This window comes from Diabrotica virgifera, chromosome 1, assembly GCF_917563875.1.
Source record: "Diabrotica virgifera virgifera chromosome 1, PGI_DIABVI_V3a".
Lineage (NCBI taxonomy): Eukaryota > Metazoa > Arthropoda > Insecta > Coleoptera > Chrysomelidae > Diabrotica > Diabrotica virgifera.
In genome coordinates, this window is record NC_065443.1 from 100,799,051 (window position 1) to 100,820,448 (window position 21,398).

Sequence of the window (21,398 nt, forward strand, 5' to 3'; positions counted from 1 at the left end):
CACCCTGTATATGGTTTTTAACCAAATTATATTGTTTTATTTATTGAGTTTTTAATGATAAAGGTTCTAAATTCTAAATGCTTTTCCCAATTTTAAATCCAATCTTTTATCTGAATAACATGTGTAGGTAATTTGTTTTTTTTTCTTATGTTTTTCCAATCATTGATGTTATAGCTAGTTTTTAATCCCGTTTTGATGTTCTGATGAAGAAATAAATCTCTTTAAAGTTTAACATACCAAAAAAAGTGCATTTTATTTACTAACTTTGCCCGCAATTTTAACCCAAGATGGTGCTTTTATTAACTAATTAGTCAGGACTCTTTCTTCCTGCCTTGCATTTTTGGTATATCAATATCTATTAAATATCTATTAAAAAGATAAAAACTGAAGACGGCATTCAACGCAACGTGAAATAGCGAAATTTCTCTCAAATTTTGTTATTTATGATCCCTAATTTATGACCTCTGTACCCTATTTTTATTGTCCTGTGGAGCGTCGCGCTTTTTCCCGTGAATTGTTGGTAAAATGACACGGTTTAAAGAAATTTAACATACAGGTACTAAAGCGTCCCTCTCTCGACTGAGATAAGGAGCTGATACGATCAGTGCCGTGGTAATTTTACTACATAGTGCTCTAAGTTGTGTTAGGATTTTTATTATTGTATGAATTAACCAACTTGATAAAATTCTACCGCCTACACTGGCGGTGTACCGTGATATTCTTGGGGAAATGATGGTCCGACTGATTTTATCATAAAAGTAAACATTTATTAATTTTACAGTACTTTGGGGTGTGAACCGTGGTCTCTTTTCTTTTCACTATTATATATTTTCTATCTCTCTTTGCAGACGTTTGAATTGGTAAACTGTTGAAGCGCGTTTCAACGCACTCTTCAACGCGTCGTTGGATTTGGGTTTAAGCGTCTTTTTAGGGGTAAACCGCTCGCCTATTTGGAGACAATGACCAACCTCAACTTAGTGCTTTTTCACAGAAACACTTCCTTTGGTCAGTCGCCGAAAATAATTTGCATCAAATTTTAAATTCAACACGCATCAAGTTACATTAACACGAATACGATTTTGCATATAATATTAATAAACAGTCAAAACATATTAGTCCAGGGCGCATCTGTTTTGAGGTGCATCTTTTTGTATTATTTGTTTGTAGACCAGGGCGCATCTGTAAAAATATTAGTACATTTGGACGTTGAGAGGTGACTCAAATTTTTTTGCAGAAATTGCTTGAAAATAATTCAAATAATAATATTTGAGTTATCCTCCCACTCAAAATGGTCCGGAATATTGTTTAAATAATCAAAATTTTAAAATATGAAGGAAAAATGCGATTTTTTTATTGGTTTTTTGATTATAACTTTAAAACTATACATTTCTGAGAAAAGTTGTACTGACATAAAAGTTGCGTAATTAAATTTCCTACAATATAGAATTGGTTAAAAATTTAAAAAATAGTCACCCTTGTTGCAAAATAGCAATAATTGCGAAAAAACCCATACAAAAACAAGTATTCGCATTTTACGTTTTTCAACCATTTATGCTACACTTAGGAGCTTCATATTTTACCAAGAAAATCTTTATGATAGTAAAACAACGCTGTAAATTTCATTAAGATCGGTTTAATAGATTTTGCAAAATAAATTTTGCAATCCAGCTTTCGCAAAAAAATTCATTTTTTTTAATATTGCAGGACTGAAAATAAAGCAGATAGCAAGTTGAATTTTTTTTGCTTATAGAAGTGTACTGTACCTTTCATTTGCAATTTGCAAAATTAAAATCGATTAATTACCACGGCGTCAGGAAATTTTTTAAATAAACATTAATTTTTGGTGCTACGCGCAGGACAACGGTGTTCGATTCACACGAGTTGATTTCCACCAAAATTTCTTCCAATCTTTATCTAACATATGTATTATTTTCTTACTCTCTATTTTGTTGTATTTTAATATTTTAATTCCACAAAATTCAAACTAATTTTATTATTGTTTGTGAAATATTGTTTTTCTACAACCGTGTTAAAAATGCAATTTTTAGCACTCCATACGAGCGTTAAAAATGCTACTTTAAGGCACTAGTGCTTTAAAAAAATTTTAAGGCACTGCAGTTCGTATTGACCGTATATGCAATTTTGATGTAATGTCAAAAAAATATAAAATTGGAATGTCAGTCAAGTTCAAGTAAAAGTGTTTGTAGATATTGTCCTGTAATTACGTTTGTAGAAAAAATATTGTATGATATGCGTGTTAAAAAGTACATTTTTAAGGCACTCATGTGAATTGCAGAACTCGCTATCGCTCATTCTGCAAACTTTCACATGTGTGCCTTAAACGTGTACTTTTAACACTTATATCATAAATAACTATTAAACAATTGCATATGTTTAAAAATAATAAACTGTTACTCTCTAAGTTAAAATATATGAACAAAGAAAGTTTTTGCTAAAAAAATTGTTATTTCAAAGGATAGAGTATGTGTTTTTATTTTGCAATAAACAAATTTATTAATTTATATCGAAATGTAATAAAAATTAAAATGAATTAGATTAAAAAGGGTTCAAGGCAGGTTTTGTTTATATTCGATTCAGAGTTGGACTACCATCTCCATATAGCAACTATTTCAGCATCCTTATGCATCATCAGTCAAGATTATGCAGTCACAACTCTGAAGGGAATATAAACATTCTGCCTCTTTTAAGGCAAAACATCGCGATGCAATGAACCCACCTTTTGAGACGCAAATCAGCGACATCTCTCGTATTACGAGAAAAACAACGAAAAGCCCCAGATACAAAGTTTACTACTTTTTAAACAATTAGAATAATTGAAATAAAAATATAATAAACAATATTTTAAATCTAAGACTTTTCGTTAATAAACTGCTTTCTGGCTGCATCCCATATCTCCGGATTTTACAATATATAATCACGTAGAGACGACGAAAATAGGAGAAAGCAAATAGAGGACACTTAGGCCACGCATTTACCTTCTCTTCGTCTAGGAAAAGGACCGAAAGACAGTTTCTAAATACTCAAAAACTGAGTAAAATGAAAAAGATTAAAAAGGGTTCAAGGCAGGTTTTGTTTATATTCGATTCAGAGTTGGACTACCATCTCCATATAGCAACTATTTCAGCATCCTTATGCATCATCAGTGAAGATTATGCAGTCACAACTCTGAAGGGAATATAAACATTCTGCCTCTTTTAAGGCAAAACATCGCGATGCAATGAACCCTCCTTTTGAGACGCAAATCAGCGACATCTCTCGTATTACGAGGAAAACAACGAAAAGCCCCAGATACAAAGTTTACTACTTTTTAAACAATTAGAATAATTGAAATAAAAATATAATAAACAATATTTTAAATCTAAGACTTTTCGTTAATAAACTGCTTTCTGGCTGCATCCCATATCTCCGGATTTTACAATATATAATCACGTAGAGACGACGAAAATAGGAGAAAGCAAATAGAGGACACTTAGGCCACGCATTTACCTTCTCTTCGTCTAGGAAAAGGACCGAAAGACAGTTTCTAAATACTCAAAAACTGAGTAAAATGAAAAAGATTAAAAAGGGTTCAAGGCAGGTTTTGTTTATATTCGATTCAGAGTTGGACTACCATCTCCATATAGCAACTATTTCAGCATCCTTATGCATCATCAGTGAAGATTATGCAGTCACAACTCTGAAGGGAATATAAACATTCTGCCTCTTTTAAGGCAGAATGAATTAAATTACATTTTAAAATGAATTAATCATTATCAAAGATCATTGGAATGCCCAATCAGAGCAAACTATCCGCTGTCCTGCGCGTAGCACCAATAATTAATGTTTATTTAAAAAAATTCCTGACGCCGTGGTAGTTAATCGATTTTAGTTTTGCAAATTGCAAATGAAAGGTACGGTACACTTCTATAAGCCAAAAAAATTTCAACTTGCTATCTGCTTTATTTTCAGTCCTGCAACAGTTTGAAAGAATGAATTTTTTTTGCGAAAGCTGGATTGCAAAATTTATTCTGCAAAATCTATTGAACCGATCTTAATAAAATTTACAGTATTGTTTTACTGTATCATAAATTTTTTCTGGGTGAAATATGAAGGCCCGAAGTGTAGCATAAATGGTTGAATAACGTAAAATGCGGATACTTGTTTTTGTATGGTTTTTTCGCAATTATTGCTATTTTGCAACAAGGGTGACTATTTTTTAAATATGTAACCAATTCTATATTGTAGGAAATTTAATTATTCAACTTTTATGTCATTACAACTTTTCTCGGAAATGAATACTTTTAAAGTTATAATCAAAAAACGAAGAGAAAAATCGAATTTTTCCTTCATTTTCTGACATTTTGATTATTTAAACAATGTTCCGGACCTTTTTGAGAGGGAGGATAACTCAAATATTATTATTTGAGTTATTTTCAAGCAATTTCTGCAAAAAGATTTGAGTCACCTCTCAACGTCCAAATGTACTAATATTTTTACAGATGCGCTCTGGTCTATATTGTTTATTGATTTTCATCCGGTATAGTGTCGAAATCTTAACCACATTATTTTATCATAAGGTAAAAGGATGAAACACTTTATGAAACAACACAAATTATCTTAAAATATCCCTAGTGATAGGATTTTTCCTACTGTTTTCATTTTATGTTGTTGATCAGCTGTTCAAATTCATATTATCACGTTGCCTACTTCGGGGAATTCTATCTACACTAAGCATCAAAGTTAACCCGGGAACAGTCGCGCTCACTTCTGTCACGTCAGCAGTCGCGCGTTAGATTTTATCTAAAGCCGGCATCAAACGACTCGTGTACTTCGCAAGTACAGAATTAATCGCCTACTTGGAATATACGAGTTTGCGATTACAATGACAAACAGGGCACTCACACGACGTGTACAATTTACAAGTACGCGAGCGTAAACATTTGGCTTAACGACCTTGACAAATGAATCAGTGGTGTGATTACTAATGAATAGACCAGGACATTTAGGAAAACATAAATCGATATTTAAATACCTACACCACATAGAAAGCTACAACTTTTTCATTGTGTTCAGGATGACACTAGTAAAAAAGTCAACAATAGAAAAACGGCTGGAAATGCATAGTTGCATTTTAAAGTGCATGATATGTATCCAAAAGTGCATACACATGTCAAAATGAGTGTATTAGGGTAAGATTTTGTTATTTGGGGTTTTTTTGGGTCGCTGAGGACGAATACGCCATCAGAACTGACCATCGGGGCACCTGGTGTCCAGGTTCACTGTTCACTGCTAAGGCACGTCATCTAGAGTTTAGAGGGATTTCAGCACTAAATTTATGCAAAGAGATTACTCGGGAGTTTTTGGGGTAGCTGAGCAAAAATACGCCATCAAAACCGACCCCCCAGTTTGCACCTGATGCCCAAAAACCCTCCAAAGTCCTGAAAATAACATACCTTTGAATTGTATCCCAGGTGGTTGGGGGGTCGGTTCTGATGGCGTATTCGTATTCAGCGACCCCAAAAACCGCCTACTTAATCTATTTGCATGCATTCAGTGCTGAAAACCTTAAAAATCCCAGAAGATGACTTGCCTTAGAAGTGACCACCAGTACAAGGTGCTCCGGGGGTCGGGTCGGTTCTGATGGAGTATTTGTGTTCAGCAGCACCCAAACCCCCGTATAATCCGTTTAAATTAATTTAGTACCAAAATCCCTCGAAACTCTAGAACAGGGGTTCCCAACCGGTGGTACGCGTACCACTGGTGGTACGCGGGAAGAATTCAGGTGGTACGCGTCGCTTTTTGTGAAACATGGGCCTTTGTCTGAGGAAGTGCTAGTGCGTCTTTTCACCCGTCTCTTTAAACTGAGGTCAGAAGTTTTAATGCTTTTAACGGAAAAAATAATGACATGAACAAGTTGTTCTATGATGGAGAATGGTTGCTAAGATTGGCGTATCTAGCTGAAATTTTTGACAGACTCAACACGCTGAAAATAGGTCTTCAGGGAGCAAACACAACACCCTTCACAGCCGATGAGAAAATAACTCCTTCAAGAAAAAAGTGGTTCTTTTATGTTCTCAAATACAGGGAAAGGATATCTCTGCATTTCCTACGCTGTCACCATTTTTTAACGAAAACGAAATATCTCCAATACCAGATGTGGTTGCTGATATAATTCTTCACTTGGAATCTCTTCAAGACAGTTTTAATAAATATTTCTCTGAAGACTATTCCAAACTTGACTGGATTAAAATCCTTCTGCAGCATCATCCACCAAATGAGTTGGAATTACAGGATTTACAGGAAACATTAATCGATTTCACAGAAGACAGTTTTAAAGAGAAATCCTTAGTTGACTTCTGGATAAAATTAAACAAGCCAATGGACATATTTCTGACAGCAAATATGTTTCTAAAAAAATTGTTTCTTTCCATTCCATGCCCCCCTCCATCGGTGTTTGGTGGTACGCCAAAATCTTCAAAATGTATCAGGTGGTACGCAGTTGCTAGAAGGTTGGGAACCCCTGCTCTAGAAGATGACGTGCTACAGCCCAGGGACTCGGACCGAAATGAAATAAAAGGTTCCGGTCCTAGTAAAATTCAAAATTTTAGGTCCGGTCCGGTTCCGGTTTTGTTAAAATATTTCGATTCGGTTCTGACCAATTTTTTCGGTCCAAACGGTTTTTTTCGGTTCCTACAAATTCTCAATTTCACAGTCTGATAAAAAAGTAAATATATGGTGTAATTTCTCTAAGTATATAAAAATTTTTTATGCAAGATATAATATAGTAGGAGAGGAAATTTGCAGTTACTCGAGCGTTATGGGGACCTATTGGGTTGTAAAGATTGGGTCCTAAAATCAGAAAAAGTTAACTAAAGTTTTTCATTTAAGTGGGGACTTTCCATTTTTTAATTTAATTTTCCATTTCCAACAATCGTTTTTTCTGATTATAGCGCCATCTATCCATAATTTGAAAAAATATCTCCAATAAAATTTACTTATTTTTACGTAAGGAATCCAAATCTGCAATAAAACATGGGGGCTTCTATTTAAGATTTTAAAGTAACCCCCCACCCCACCTCCGTGGGTGGTCGTGTTTGGTGTCATTTGATGGATTTTTCAAAAATATTGAATACGTGTATTTTGCACTTTTTCGATCTGATGTTCATTTGGCGAAATATCGCGGGGTTCCTATTTAAAATTAACCCCTCACTCCTCTACGTGGGGGTCTTGTTTGTTATCATTCGATAGATTTTTGAAAAATTTTGTACACGTAATTTCTAGTTTTTCGATCTGACGTTAATTTCTCGAAATATTCGCTTTTTTTGTGAAAAAACTCACCCATTTCCTTACGCCCCGCTCAAACCGTCAGATTTTTGAAATACACACTGTTCTGCATTTACTTAACTTACCTTATCTTAATCTGACAATTTTGAAGTTTTCTAAGAGTAGATCTTTTTTTCGGACCCACCTTAACGAACTCCCCTGTATTAAGATCCAGTATATGGTAGGGGTACATTTACAGAGTACAAGGTTTCTCCCCATGTGATTTTCTGACGCCCTCGAGTAACTGCAAAAATCCCCTCTTGGGCTTCCCTACCAATATGGTTCAATTCATTTCATCACAACCAACTCCGATTTGTCACCGATTATCAATTATTAGTGACCACTGATCAGGTGCAAAAGTTAACAATGGATAGAATAATTTAATTATTTTAGAATTTGCTAAAAAGGCGTGAATTTAGTTAAATAAAATATTTGACATTACAGTAGAACCCCGATTATCCGTGTGCGGATTATCCGGGCTGCGAATTATCCGTGCTATGATTTTCTATTACTTAAATTGCATTTTTGAGGATTTATCAAAATAGCGTCACTGTAAATCATCACTCGACGGAAACTCGCTGAGAGGGAGACTCATAATGAAAGATTTATTTTTTCTGTTGTCCTTTTATGGTAGGGTGTGGTAGAGCTATATGTATGGATATACGTACATATGTATTACAATAAGAAATACATGTACGGATTATCCGTGGCTTTTCAATTATCCGTGCCAACGTCCGGTCCCGAGGAGCACGGATAATCGCGGTTCTACTGTATTCTGAAATACAAAAAATTTTATTTTCCTCAACAACTTAAGAAACATTTGCTGACCAGAATTAAAAGAGGCAATTATTATAACATAGTTTTTTATGGTTTTTGAGTTGATTTTAAAAATAATGAAACATCTCGAAATGTATTTTTTATTTATCAACAAAAGTAGAGAACACTGCAAAGTTGTTTGCATTAACTTTAACAAAAACAAAAATAACAATATTATAAACAACAAAACCGAAAGAAACCGATAAAACCGTTTGAAAAATTAAGTGTTACGGTTCGGTTCCAAAAATTATGTTTAATATCAAATAAGGGTTCAGTTTCGGTTCTGGTCCACTAAAAAATATCGGTTTCGGTTCGGTTTTCTGTTTTTAGCGGTACGGTCCGGGTCCCTGGCTACAGCAGTGGCACCAGGGGCTACGGGGGTCGATTCTGATTGCATATTCGTATTCAGCGACTCCACAAACCTCCAAGTAAACTGATTGCATCAATTTAGGGCCGTTAGCCCTCGAACCTCCAGATGACGTGCCCTAGCAGTGACCCTGGGCACCAGGTGCTCCGGGGGTAGGTTCTGATAGCGTAGTCATGTTCAGCGACCTCAAAAACCCCGAGAGTAACAAAACTTGGCCCTTAATATGCTTATTTTGACATGTTTATGCACTTTTTAATGCATGTTAAGAACTTTAAAAAGCAATTATTAATTAGGCATTTCCACCCATTTTTCTATTGTAGACTTTTTCCTGACATCATCCTGAACACAATGCAAAACTAGCAAGTCTCTAGGTGGTGTATTTAAAAATCGATTTATTCCGGTGTTTTTAGTGCTAAATGCACTGGGCTAAATGAATAGTCGCAGTAAATGCCAATTATTTATACATTTCGTTTGACCGCCTCTGCAAGTATAGACAAGTATGTACTTCGCAAGTGTGCGAATAATCGTGATCTCTTTGACTCGGGTCATTTTTACCGACAACAGTTGGAAGACGAACGAGTGGCAACGAGTGACAAATAATTGTACGAGTAACCCACTCAGACGACATGGCAAGTATACGCAAGTGACGATTATTCGCCAAGTACACGAGTCGTTTGAGTCCGGCTTAACAATACGAATATAAATTCGAATTTACAATAAATTTTAATTTTATAGTATTTTTATTTACTTGTTATCTTTACACATTTATTTACACAACAATTATTAATGCTAATTGGTTCTCACCAAAGCCATAAATTCCACAAAAAGAAGGAGAAGAAGAAGAAAAAATTTAAAAAAATAAACCTACGCATTACTACACCCTTCCTCAAGGCACTTACGAGTGGAAAATTATGTTGCAAAATTTTTCATCGAGTTATCATGAAAAAGGGTAAAATGTTAGATTTTTTCTAACGGCGCGACTGCTCCCGGGTTAACGCACCACCTTAAAAATGGGACATTTTTAATGTTTCGTATTTCCTAAACCGGTTGCCCGATTTTAGTGATTTTTTTAATATGTTACAGCTTTATTCTTCAAGAGTATCGGTGTACTAACATTGTTGCTAAACAGATAAGTGTCATTGTATACCGGGTGTAACAATGATAGTGTGTTTTTTCCTCAAAGTTTGGAACACCCTGTGGAATATTCTAGCTAGCGTATATAAAATATTGAAATTAAAACTCTACTGTAGCCTTAGGTTTTCTTAACATTTTGCTTTTTGATTCAATCGCTTACGTTGGATAATAAAAAAGTTAGGTACTTTAACAACTAGCAACGTTCTTCATCAACACAGGGTGTTTCTAAATAAGTGCGACAAACTTTAAGGGGTAATTTTGCATTAAAAAATAATGACCGTTTGCTCTATAAACATAATATGTCCGCAAATGCTTCGTTTCCGAGATACGGGATGTTGAAATTTTTCTTACAAACTGACGATTTATTTATTGCTCTAAAACCGGTTGAGATATGCAAATGAAATTTGGTAAGTTTTAAGAGGTAGTTATTGCGCATTTTCTGGCATACAATTAAGAATTTTATATTCGCCATTGGCATGCATACGGGTCATATTACCCAGTCATATTATCCGTATGCACGCCAATGGTGAATATAATTCTTAATTGTATGCCAAGAAATGAGCAATATGTAACTACCTCTTAAAACCTACCAAATTTCATTTGCATATCTCAACCGGTTTTAGAGCAATGAATAAATCGTCAGTTTGTAAGAAAAATTTCAACACCCCCTATCTCGAAAACGAAGCGTTTGCGGACATATCTTTGTAGAGAAAACGGTCATTATTTTTTCATGCAGAACTACCCCTTAAAGTTTGTCGCACTTATTTAGAAACACCCTGTATTGATGAAAAACGTTGCTAGTTGTTAAAGTAAATAACTTTTTTATTATCCAACATAAGCGAATGAATCAAAAAGCAAAATCTTAAGAAAACCTAAGGCTACAGTTAAATTTTAATTTCAATATTTTATATACGCTAGAATATTCCACAGGGTGTTCCAAACTTTGAGGAAAAAACACACTATCATTGTTACATCCGGTATACAATGATATTTATCTGTTTAGCAACAATATTATTAAATGGTTATTCTTGAAGAATAAAGCCACAACATATTAAAAAAATCACTAAAATCGGATAACAGGTTTAGGAAATACGAGATATCAAAAATGTCCCATTTTTAAGGTGGTGCGTTAATTTTGATGCTTAGTGTATATAGAGTGATCAAGAAAATTTTTGAAAGAAAAAAGGCATAGAACCTTTTATTTTATAGAATAAGTTTAAATTGGTACACACTAAAAAGTTGAAAAAGTTGTTTATTCTACCTATTCTTCATCTCTATGAGCAATTCTGCTTGATCATTGGTTGACTGATAACTTTGTGAAAGGTTTTCACCCCATCTTTTGCGCGGTCGGGCCATACTACCGTTTGTTAATCTATCTCTTACTGTTTTGACGACTCTGCTTTCCTCCGTTCTATTTATATGATTATTCCTTTCTTTTTTTCTCTCGTTTGTACATATACGTTACATCTTCTTATTTCTTCAAACCTCCTCTTTCAGTTTCAACGCATTTCTTGTAATTATTTTCAGAACTCTTGCCCAAAAATGTCGAGATCAACAAAAAGCTCTTTCCGTCGCATTTATAGACTATGAGAAAGCTTTCGACAAGGTTAACATAACATTTTTGTGGAATGTCTAAAGCGAAAAGGACTCGGCAAAAATGATATTAACATAGTGAAAAATCTTTATTGAAGCAACAGGCTGTGGTATCATTAGATGGAAATAGCATGGATTCTCAACAGATAAGTAGAGGAGCAGGAGTGGGACAAGGCTGTGTACTTTCACCCTTATTATGTAATATATACTCCTAAGAGTTATGTACATAAGCACTTGAAAACTGTACAAAAAGGGATCAAGATAAATGGTAAAAATATAAATAACAGTCCTTATGCCGACGATATAGTCATTATCGCTGAAAGTAAGAAAGACCTGCTGACGCCACTAAATACAATTTGTGAAACTGGGGAACAGTTTGGTTTAACAATTAACATAAAGAAAACAAAAACCATGTTATTAGTAAGAGGAGTAAAATCATTACAAGGATCCAAATAAAAAATGAAGTTATTAAACAAGTCGACAAAATTGAAGAAATTCCGTCAAGAATAGAGCAACCAAGAGCAGCCTATTGAGCATGAGGACATTTTTTGAGTAACCAAAAACTCAATTTTGCAAATTCGATATCGGATGGTAAAATGTTATATCCACTCTATTCTTCTCTGTGGTGAAGAAGCTTGGACCGTTAATGTTGACTTAATGAGAAAGCTGCAAGCTTTTGAGATGTGGCTTTTTAGGAGAATTTTAAAAATACCATGGGCCGACCGAACGAAATGGTGTTGCACAGAATGGGAAGAGGGACCGGGTTAAACACACGGACGCTTTTATGAAAAGCAGAAGATAGAGACGAATTGGCAATGGTTATCGCCAACCTTCAAATTTATCTTAAAACATTTTTAGATTCGATATATTAATGCGCTAATTTTGCTCTTATTCTCTATGTTTTTTTTTTTTCAATTAATTTACATTAATATTTATAGTTTCTCTGAAACTATTTCCTTGTGGCATTTTTATGATTAACTATTTAGATGGGAAATAAGCCACAATTAAATTGAAAAAATAATTTTATTAACATTTCGAAGCCCAAATCGGGTTTCGTTGTCAAAATACAAAATACTACTAAATTAAACAAAAATGTTGTTTCTAAGTAAAAAAAATTCTTCTAATAACCGTAAAATGGGATTACTTTGACCGCTGGGGTGAATTTGACCGAAAACATAGAAAAATATCTATTGTGATATACTTCAGCCACCCTGTTTAATTTTTAAAATTATTTTTAACGATTCAAATTTATAAATATCTAAGAATTCATTTTTAAATAAAAAAAGTATTAATATTCCAAGGGTTGTTAAATCCACCCATATAACGAATTAAGAAAAAATGGTTTAAAAAACGGTCAAATTAACCCCACCTAAAAGAAAAATAAGTTTAACAGGCAAAAAGCATATACGGTCAACTTCTCCCCAGATATACGGTCAACTTCTCCCCAGATGGGGTGAACTTGACCAAAGGCATTTTTTATTTTTTTTTCTAAGTCATGATTATTTTCTTGTAATTATAATCTAAGCTACTGAAAGTAGACGCCTAAACCCATAACATATTTGCATATACAAAAATGTAGCAAAATTTAAAATATGATTTTTATAGGATTAAAGTACAAAATCGGTCAAAGTCATTTTACGGAATTTATTTAATCTGACTCATTTATATTGGCAATTCAGACGTATATTTTACATTTTAACGTAGAAGACTTGAAAATGATATCGCCAATATTTATGAGTTGCGTTCCTGGGACGACTTTACTAAAAGATAGTTAATTCGATTACATGAAATCAATCCCAACTCAAGAATATCCGTCACAAAAAAATTATCGCATGTGATCTGTCTTTAAAAAGACAACCAAATGCAACGATGACAGTAACATTCTCGCGTTAGGGATTCCATAGTAAATCACGAGGGAAAACCAGGAAAAAACCTCGTGATACTATCTCGACAACGCATCCCGCATCGTAAGTATTTGAGCTTACATTTAATTTACTTTCAAAAACTAATAACAAATTCTGACTTTAATATGTCTAAATTATAAAAAATATTAATAATACATAGGTATAAAATAAGTAATACTAAAATATTCAATATGTACTAACTAACTCGATATGTTATTGACTTACTAATCGTCGTATTTTCTTTCTATTGACTTCCTCTTTCAGTATGGGTAACCACATCCTACTGCATTCTACCGAGAAATTTGCGAAACAATTGGTTTCATTTAGCATAATTAGAGCCGTTTCTTTGATTTTTCTCTTTTTGCTATCTGATTCTTTCAGGACTATACTTGAATCTCTCCACTGAACTCTATGTTCATTATCCCATGCGTGTTGACAGATTTGAGGTCTATCAAATTCTCTATTTTTAATATAAGACTGATGTTCACTTATTATAATATTTAATGGTCTTGATGTTTCACCTAAATAAAATTGTTCGCATTCACGGCATTCAAGGTATTTTATAAAAGCAATAATGAACAATAATAAACCTAACAGTGAACAAGAAAGAACAAAGAATTTAATTTATAAAATACCTTGTGAATGCGAACAATTTTATTTAGGTGAAACATCAAGACCATTAAACGTTAGAATAAGTGAACATCAGTCTTATATTAAAAATAGAGAATTTGATAGATCTCAAATATGTCAACACGCATGGGATAATGAACATAGAGTTCAGTGGAGAGATTCAAGTATAGTCCTGAAAGAAACCAATGTAAATGAAACCAATTGTGTCGCAAATTCCTCGGTAGAATGCAGTAGGATGTGGTTATCCATACTGAAAGAGGAAGTCAATAGAAAGAAAATACCACGATTAGTAAGTCAATAAATAACATATCGAGTTAGTACAAATTTTATATTTTAGTATTACTTATTGTATACCTATGATTATTAATATTATTTATAATTTAAACATATTAAAGTCAGAATTTGGTATTAGTTTTTGAAAGTAAATTAAATGTAAGACCAAATACTTACGATGTCGGGATAGTATCACGAGGTTTTTTCCTGGTGTTCCCTCGTGATTTACTATGGAATCTCTAACGCGAGAATGTTCCTGTCATCGTTGCATTTGGTTGTCTTTTTAAAGACAGATCACATGCTATAATTTTTTTGTGACGGATATTTTTGAGTTGGAATTAATTTCATGTAATCGAATGAACTATCTTTTAGTAAAGTCGTCCCAGGAACGCAACTCATAAATATTGGCGATATCATTTTAAAGTCTTCTACTTTAAAATGTATAATATACGTCTGAATTGCCAATATAAATGAGTCAGATTAAATAAATTATTAGAAGAATTTTTTTACTTAGCAATAACATTTTTGTTTAATTTAGTAGTATTTTGACAACGAAACCCGATTTGGGCTTCGAAAAGTTAATAAAATTATTTTTTCAATTTAATTGTGGCTTATTTCCCATCTAAATAGTTAATTATTTATAGTTTGTTTGTGTATGTATTTAAAATTTTCTTCACAATAATTTCTTTCACACTTAACAAAATTTTGTAAAAAAAGTTATTTTAGAAAAACAATAATTCTTAATTTTAGAAAGTCTGGCGGCAATGTTTATTTCTTGATCGATCGTATTGATTGTAGTTTTGGTTATTCCTCCAGTCCCGTAGTAGTCGAGGAAATGAAGCTGAAAAAATGGCAAAACCTCGCAATTTTTTCGTCCAGCATCGATTTGTACAAAAATTTGGGATTAGGCTCATTACACCCTCTATTTCATTTTCTATATTGAGCCGTTGTACGCTTTTGGTTTTTTAAGGGTGAAAACTACCCCTAATTGTAAAAAATTATAAAATAACATTTTAAACTTTAATATTGTCAACATTTGGTTCTTATTAGTTTCATAATGATTGTTTTATGCTTTAAGATATACTATCATAATATTTCAACCCTTAAACCACCCGTGTTGGAGCTATATATAAAAAATTTACTTATCCTAAAAGAATAATTTCGGCTTGCATCGATTTACATAAAAATTTGGGATTAGGATCATCTCACCCTGTACTTCATATTCTATATTATGCTTAAGGGCGTTGATTATTTTTAGGGGTGTAAACTACCCCTTATTGTCAAAAATTATATAAAAACATTGTAAACTTTAATATGGGTAAAATTTGGTTTTGATTGGTTAAATAATGATTGTTTTATACTTTAGGATATAATATCATAATATTTCAACCCTTAAAAACCACCCTGAATAACATTACAGTCTTTACAAGTAGATATTTTAATATATTATACAGAAAAAAAGTAGAATTAAAGAATTACAAAAACATTTATTTACACAAAAATACGAATTTATAAATATGTACAAATACAAATAGTTTTTAAGTCATCTTCCAGTATACGAACCTTTTCTGTGGTATTATACATACACTGAAAATTATCTATAAGCGGACTATCCGAATTTTTCGAAAAAAAAATTCGTTTTATAAACATAGCTCCTTTATTTTTGGCGATAAAAAGTTTTTTAAAAAATGACTTTGTAGGAGTTTTAAAGAGTTATAAGACTGTGTAAACTAAATTCCGTAAGATCCCTTAGTTTTTAATTAGGGTGGGTTTAAAAGGCTCGAATAAGGGGGTGTTTGCTCGTAAATAAAGGTTTTAAATAGCTATATCTCGCTAACTGTTCACTGTAATGAAAATCTATGCACAAAAGGATTTTAGTTATTAAAAAAGCTACGATTTAGTAGTCCATCATTTTTTTCGTATCTCCAGTATTTTCGGAGATATTTTGAAGTAAAAGGTAAAAAATGGGAAATTCCAAAAACTTAATTTTTCTTTAAACCCCAATTTTTCTAAAATTAGCACTTTTAAATAGGTCAAACTTCTTGGGTGTATTGATAATACAAATATAAAATGAATTACAGAAAATTGAAGACCAATTTTTAATTTGAAAGGTAGTTAGGTGGTTCTTTTCACTAATTTTTTCATAGAGAAAATCAGCTACCGACCTTTTTTTGACCATAAGTCGCTTAATTTTCAGGCTAGAAACTTTTAATTGTTATTTTTTAAAATAACTAACTGTATACATGAAAAAATATTATTTAAGTTTTCCTCGAAAAATGGAAAGTTTTTCCGTTATTTTACTTTGAATATTTCAAATTATGCATTTGACGAAAAAAGCTAACTTTTAACATGCCGTATCTCGGTTTGTATTGGTCTTAAAGATATTACAGAAAAATAATTTGGTTTGTGTTACTAAAAGATACAATTTTGATATCTACAGTTTTTTTGATTAAATGCATATTTTTCGAGGTATTCTCAAAAACCCTCTAAAAAAGTCGATTTTTTCATCGAAAAACTGTTACCTTTAAGCGCGAATAACTCGAAAAATATTAGTTTTACGAAGAAAATGTAAAAAACATTTTTTTCTTGGAATTACTTTTTACATCGATTTACATGGTTAAAAAGTAATAAAAAATTCCCGCCCCCGAGATGGGGTGGCAACCACTCCCAAGGTTTTAGCATACAGCGGCATGATATAGAAAATGATCGTTGGACTATTCCCTACCTTCTGTGAAAATTTCAAGTAAATCCATGCTGGACGAAAAAATTGCGAGCCAAAATGCTTCATTTCCTCGACTATAGTATAATAAAGTTCTTTCGTGCGTCTTTTTTGGTTTTTCTTAATATAGCAATGACATTGAAAATTTTGTATATTTTTCGATAACCATATAAATTTAATTGTCTCTTCCAAGAACTAAGATAGATAGGAGAGCGAACGATATTATAAAAGTCAAATCTCGTACATATGATGGTTAAAAAAACCGCAGACAATCTCTTCGCAATCTTCATCACTTTTACGCGAATTTAGGGACCCGGAGAAAGATTGGGGGATTGGGACAAACCAAATACTGGGGATTCCCATTAGCGAAATAACAACAAACCCAGTCTATCAAAATTTTCTTCAGAAATACTCCGCTACTGTTTGTTTCCTACTTCAGTGGACTGCATAACATCAGCGGTAAAGAAGTGTCAGTGAATGTTAGTATTGTGTGTTTTATACAAGCTGAAAAAAAAAGTAATAAAAGTGTTGTCTAGTGCTCTTAAAGACATGTCAGAGGATTTACAGAAAAAGATGTAAGTTTTTTAAAAGACAAAATGTAAATTGCATGAGGATCTCTACCAACTTCTTCTTTACGTGCCATCTCCGCGACGAAGGTTGGCAATCATCATTGCTATTCTCACTTTTGATACTACAGCCCGAAAGAGTTCAGTTGAGCTGCACCCAAACCATTCTCTGAGATTTCTCAGCCAGGACATTTTTCTCTTACCTATGCTGCGCCTTCCTTGAATCTTTCCCTACATAATTAATTTTAGGAGTTCATATCTGTCACCACGTGTTATATGACCCAAGTATTGAAGTTGTCTTATTTTGATGGAATCCAGTATCTCCCTGCTGTTCTGTATTCTCCTTAGTACTTCCTCATTGGTTATTCTGTATGTCCAGGAGATTCTCAGCATTCTTCGATACGTCCACATCTCAAATGCTTCCAATCTATTGAGGCATTGTTTATTGAGAGTTCATGTCTCCACATCGTACAAAAGAACAAAAAATACATAACATTTTAGTACTCGCTTTCTAAGATTTAGGCTGAGGTCTTTACTACATAATATTTGTTTCATATTAGTGAATGCACTTCTAGCCTTTTCTATTCTAATTCGGATTTCTTTGGTATAATCGTTTGTTTCACTAATGTTTGTCCCTAAATAGTTATAATTCTGAACTCGTTCTATCGTCTTATTATTTACGTGTAGATTTATGTTTCTAATATTTTTCTTTGATATAACCATGAATTTCGTTTTCTTTATGTTTAGTGATAGACCAAATTCTTCACTCGTTGCAACAACCTTATCTAAAATTCTTTGTAGATCAGTAATAGTTTCTGCTATTAGTATTGTGTCATAGGCGATCTAATTTCACATATGGGTAGGCCATTTATTTTTATGCCTGCTACTTCTTCTTCTAATGCTTTTTTGAATATTTCTTCTGAGTTTCTGAGTATGCATTAAACAGTGATGGCGACAAGACACAGCCCTGTCTAACGCCTCTTTTGATTTTTATTTTATTGATGTTTAAATTATTTATCCTTATGACAGCTTCTTGTTCATAATACAGATTATTTATTATTCTTATATCCCGTGTGTCGATGTTCTTTGTTCTCAGTAGTTTTATTAACGGATTATGTTTCACCGTATCGAATGCCTTGTTATAATCTAGAAAGCAGACATAGATGTCCTGGTTTACATCTAAACATCTCTGTATTAGCACATTTACTGCAAATAATGCTTCTCTGGTTCCTTGAGCATTTCTAAATCCGAACTGAGTTTGTCCATCTCTACCAACATTATTCTCTATTCTCCACGGATTTATCGAGCTATTTATAATTTATTGTAGACAGTATATTATTATGATTTTATATCGATTTACAACATTCTCCAATGTCTTGCGATCGCCAAACTTCAGTTCCGCTTCTCATTCCGTAAGTCCTCATCAAAGTCCCTGTCTCCCATATTTTTATCAATTTTTTTTACTTCTGTTCATGTTTTTCTCTGGTAGCGGAGTGAGGGAGGAAACGCGTCTTTTGTTAATCTGTCTGCTGGAAAACAAGCTTTTTCTGCTACTTCCTCATATTAATATTCAATTCTGTTCCGTTTCAATTCCGTTTTTGATAACTTTTCCATACACTTCTACTCATAGAGCTCGTATAGCTTTTATAATATGAATTTTGTTACATATTATACAGGGTGGGCCAAAGAATAGCCTCGGTGGGCCTCGATATTTGGCAGTAGTTATTAGATTTTAAGGAAATACTGAAACAGGTCGATTTTTATTTTTAAATTACAATTTTTTGATATATTTCATACTAGTGACGTCATCCATCTGGACGTGAAGACGTAATCGATGATTTTTTTAAATGGGAATAGGGGTCGTGTGGTAGCTAACTTGAAAGGGTGTTCAATTGTCTATTCAGTAATATAAACATTAATATCATTATTTATACAGGGTGGCCAAAAAAATAATTTTTTAATTAAATTAATTGACGCAAAAAGAAGAATGTATGTAATTTATTTAACTCAAAATACATTCTATAGCTGTCAGAAAAGAGAAAAAATGTTTATTTCACAAAGAAACATTGTTTTCGCTTAAAATAAATGTTCAAACTGCCAAGAGGTAGGTAGGTGTCTGATTGTGATTTAATTTAAGCGAAAATAAATGTGTATTGTGAAATAAACATTTTTTTCTATTTTCTGACAGCAGTACAATGTATTTTGAGTTAAATACATTACATACATTCTTCTTTTTGCGTCAATTAATTTAATTCAAAAATTATTTTTTTGCCACCCTGTATAAATAATGATATTAATGTTGTTCTGAAGCTATTTTAATATTAATGTTTATATTACTGAATAGGGAATTTAACACCCTTTTAAATGAGCTACCACACGACCCCTATTATGGATAAGGTCACTGATATGAAATATATGCCAAAAAATTGCAATATAAAAATAAAAATCGACCTGTTTCGACATTTCCTTAAAATCAAATAACTATTGCCAAATATCGAGGTGGACTGTTTTCTTTGGCCCACTCTGTATATTGTTCTCCCTTGTCTTGGTACTAGAGATGCATTAAGTCAAACTAGTTTGATTTTATTCAACAAACTTGACTTGACTTGAAAACCAAACTTTTTCTGTAAAAAGTTTGACTTGACTTGATTTCGATATCTTTAGGTTGACTTGAAATCAAACTTCTTCAAACAGTTTGAAGTTTGAATATCATATTGCGCAACCTGTTTATTTCCAATTCTAAACTGCGCGTCATAGAAAACGGGCACCCTAAAAAATGGGTAATTTTTGAGGTCGCGTATCTCCTAAACCTGTTGTCCGATTTAAGTGATTTTTTGAATATTTTATAGCCTTATTCTGTGTCAATATTCCTGTAATAACATTTTTGCTGAACAGGTAAATTTTCATTGTATACCGGTTGTCGAATCAAGCTGTGTTTTTTTCTCAAAGTTCGCAACACCCTGTGGAATATTTTCATTTATAAAATACTGAAATTAAAACCCAACTATAGCCTCGGACTTTCTTAACATTCTAACACCCTGTGGAATATTTTAGCATTTATAAAATACTGAAATTAAAACCCAACTATAGCTTCGGACTTTCTTAACATTCTGTTTTTTGACTCATTCGCTTATGTTGTTAGGTACGCAAAAGTTAGGTACTTTAACAACTAGCCATGTTCTTTTTCAGTACAGGGTGTTTCTAAATAAGTGCGCCTAACTTTAAGGGGTAATTCTGCATTAAAAATAATGACAGTTTGCTTTGTAATCGTATGTCCTCAAATGCTTGGTTTCCGAGATACGGGATGTTGAATTTTTTCTTACAAACTGACAATTTATTTATTGCTTTAAAACAGGTTGAGATATGCAAATGAAATTTGGTGGGTTTTAAGACGTAGTTATTGCACATTTTTGACATACAATTAAGAATTTTATATTCACCATTGGCGTGCATACGGGTAATATGATTGGCCATATTACCCGTATGCACGCCAATAGTGAATATAAAATTCTTAATTGCAAGTCAAAAAATTCACAATAACTATCTCTTAAAACCTACCAAATTTCATTTGCATATCTCAACCGGTTTTAGGGCAAGAAAATAAATCGTCAGTTTGTAAAAAAAATTCAACATCCCGTATCTCGTAAACGAAGCATTTGCGAATATAAGTTTATAAAGCAAACGGTCATTATTTTTTCATGCAGAATTGCCCCTAAAGTTTGTCGCACTTATTTACAAACAACCTATACTGATGAAGAACATGACTAGTTGTTAAAGTACTTAACTTTTGTATTATTCAACATCAGCGAATGAATCAAAAAACAGAATGTTAAGAAAACCCGACGCTCTAGTTGGGTTTTAATTTCAGTATTTTATAAATGCTAAAATATTCCACAGGGTGTTGCGAACTTTGAGAAAAAAACACAGTTTGATTCGTACACCCGGTATACAATGAAAATTTACCTGTTTAGCAAAAATATTATTACAGGGATATTGACAAAGAATAAGACTATAACAAATTCAAAAAATCACTTAAATCGGACAACAGGTTTAGGAGATATGCAACATGAAAA

General features: G+C 32.8%; 1 protein-coding gene across 3 annotated transcripts in view; it reads left to right on the forward strand.

The window, feature by feature from the left end:
• LOC114349416 (hypoxia-inducible factor 1-alpha) overlaps positions 1–21,398 on the forward strand; it is a 356,521-nt gene that overhangs the window by 46,575 nt on the left and 288,548 nt on the right. The window contains exon 1 of one of the 3 annotated variants that reach the window (XM_028299789.2): positions 17,220–17,238. The exons of 1 other annotated variant lie outside the window; for it this stretch is intronic. In XM_028299789.2, the coding sequence (XP_028155590.1) occupies positions 17,237–17,238 (2 nt within the window). In that variant the 5' untranslated portion in view covers positions 17,220–17,236. One more of the 3 variants, XM_028299787.2, reaches the window with a different exon arrangement.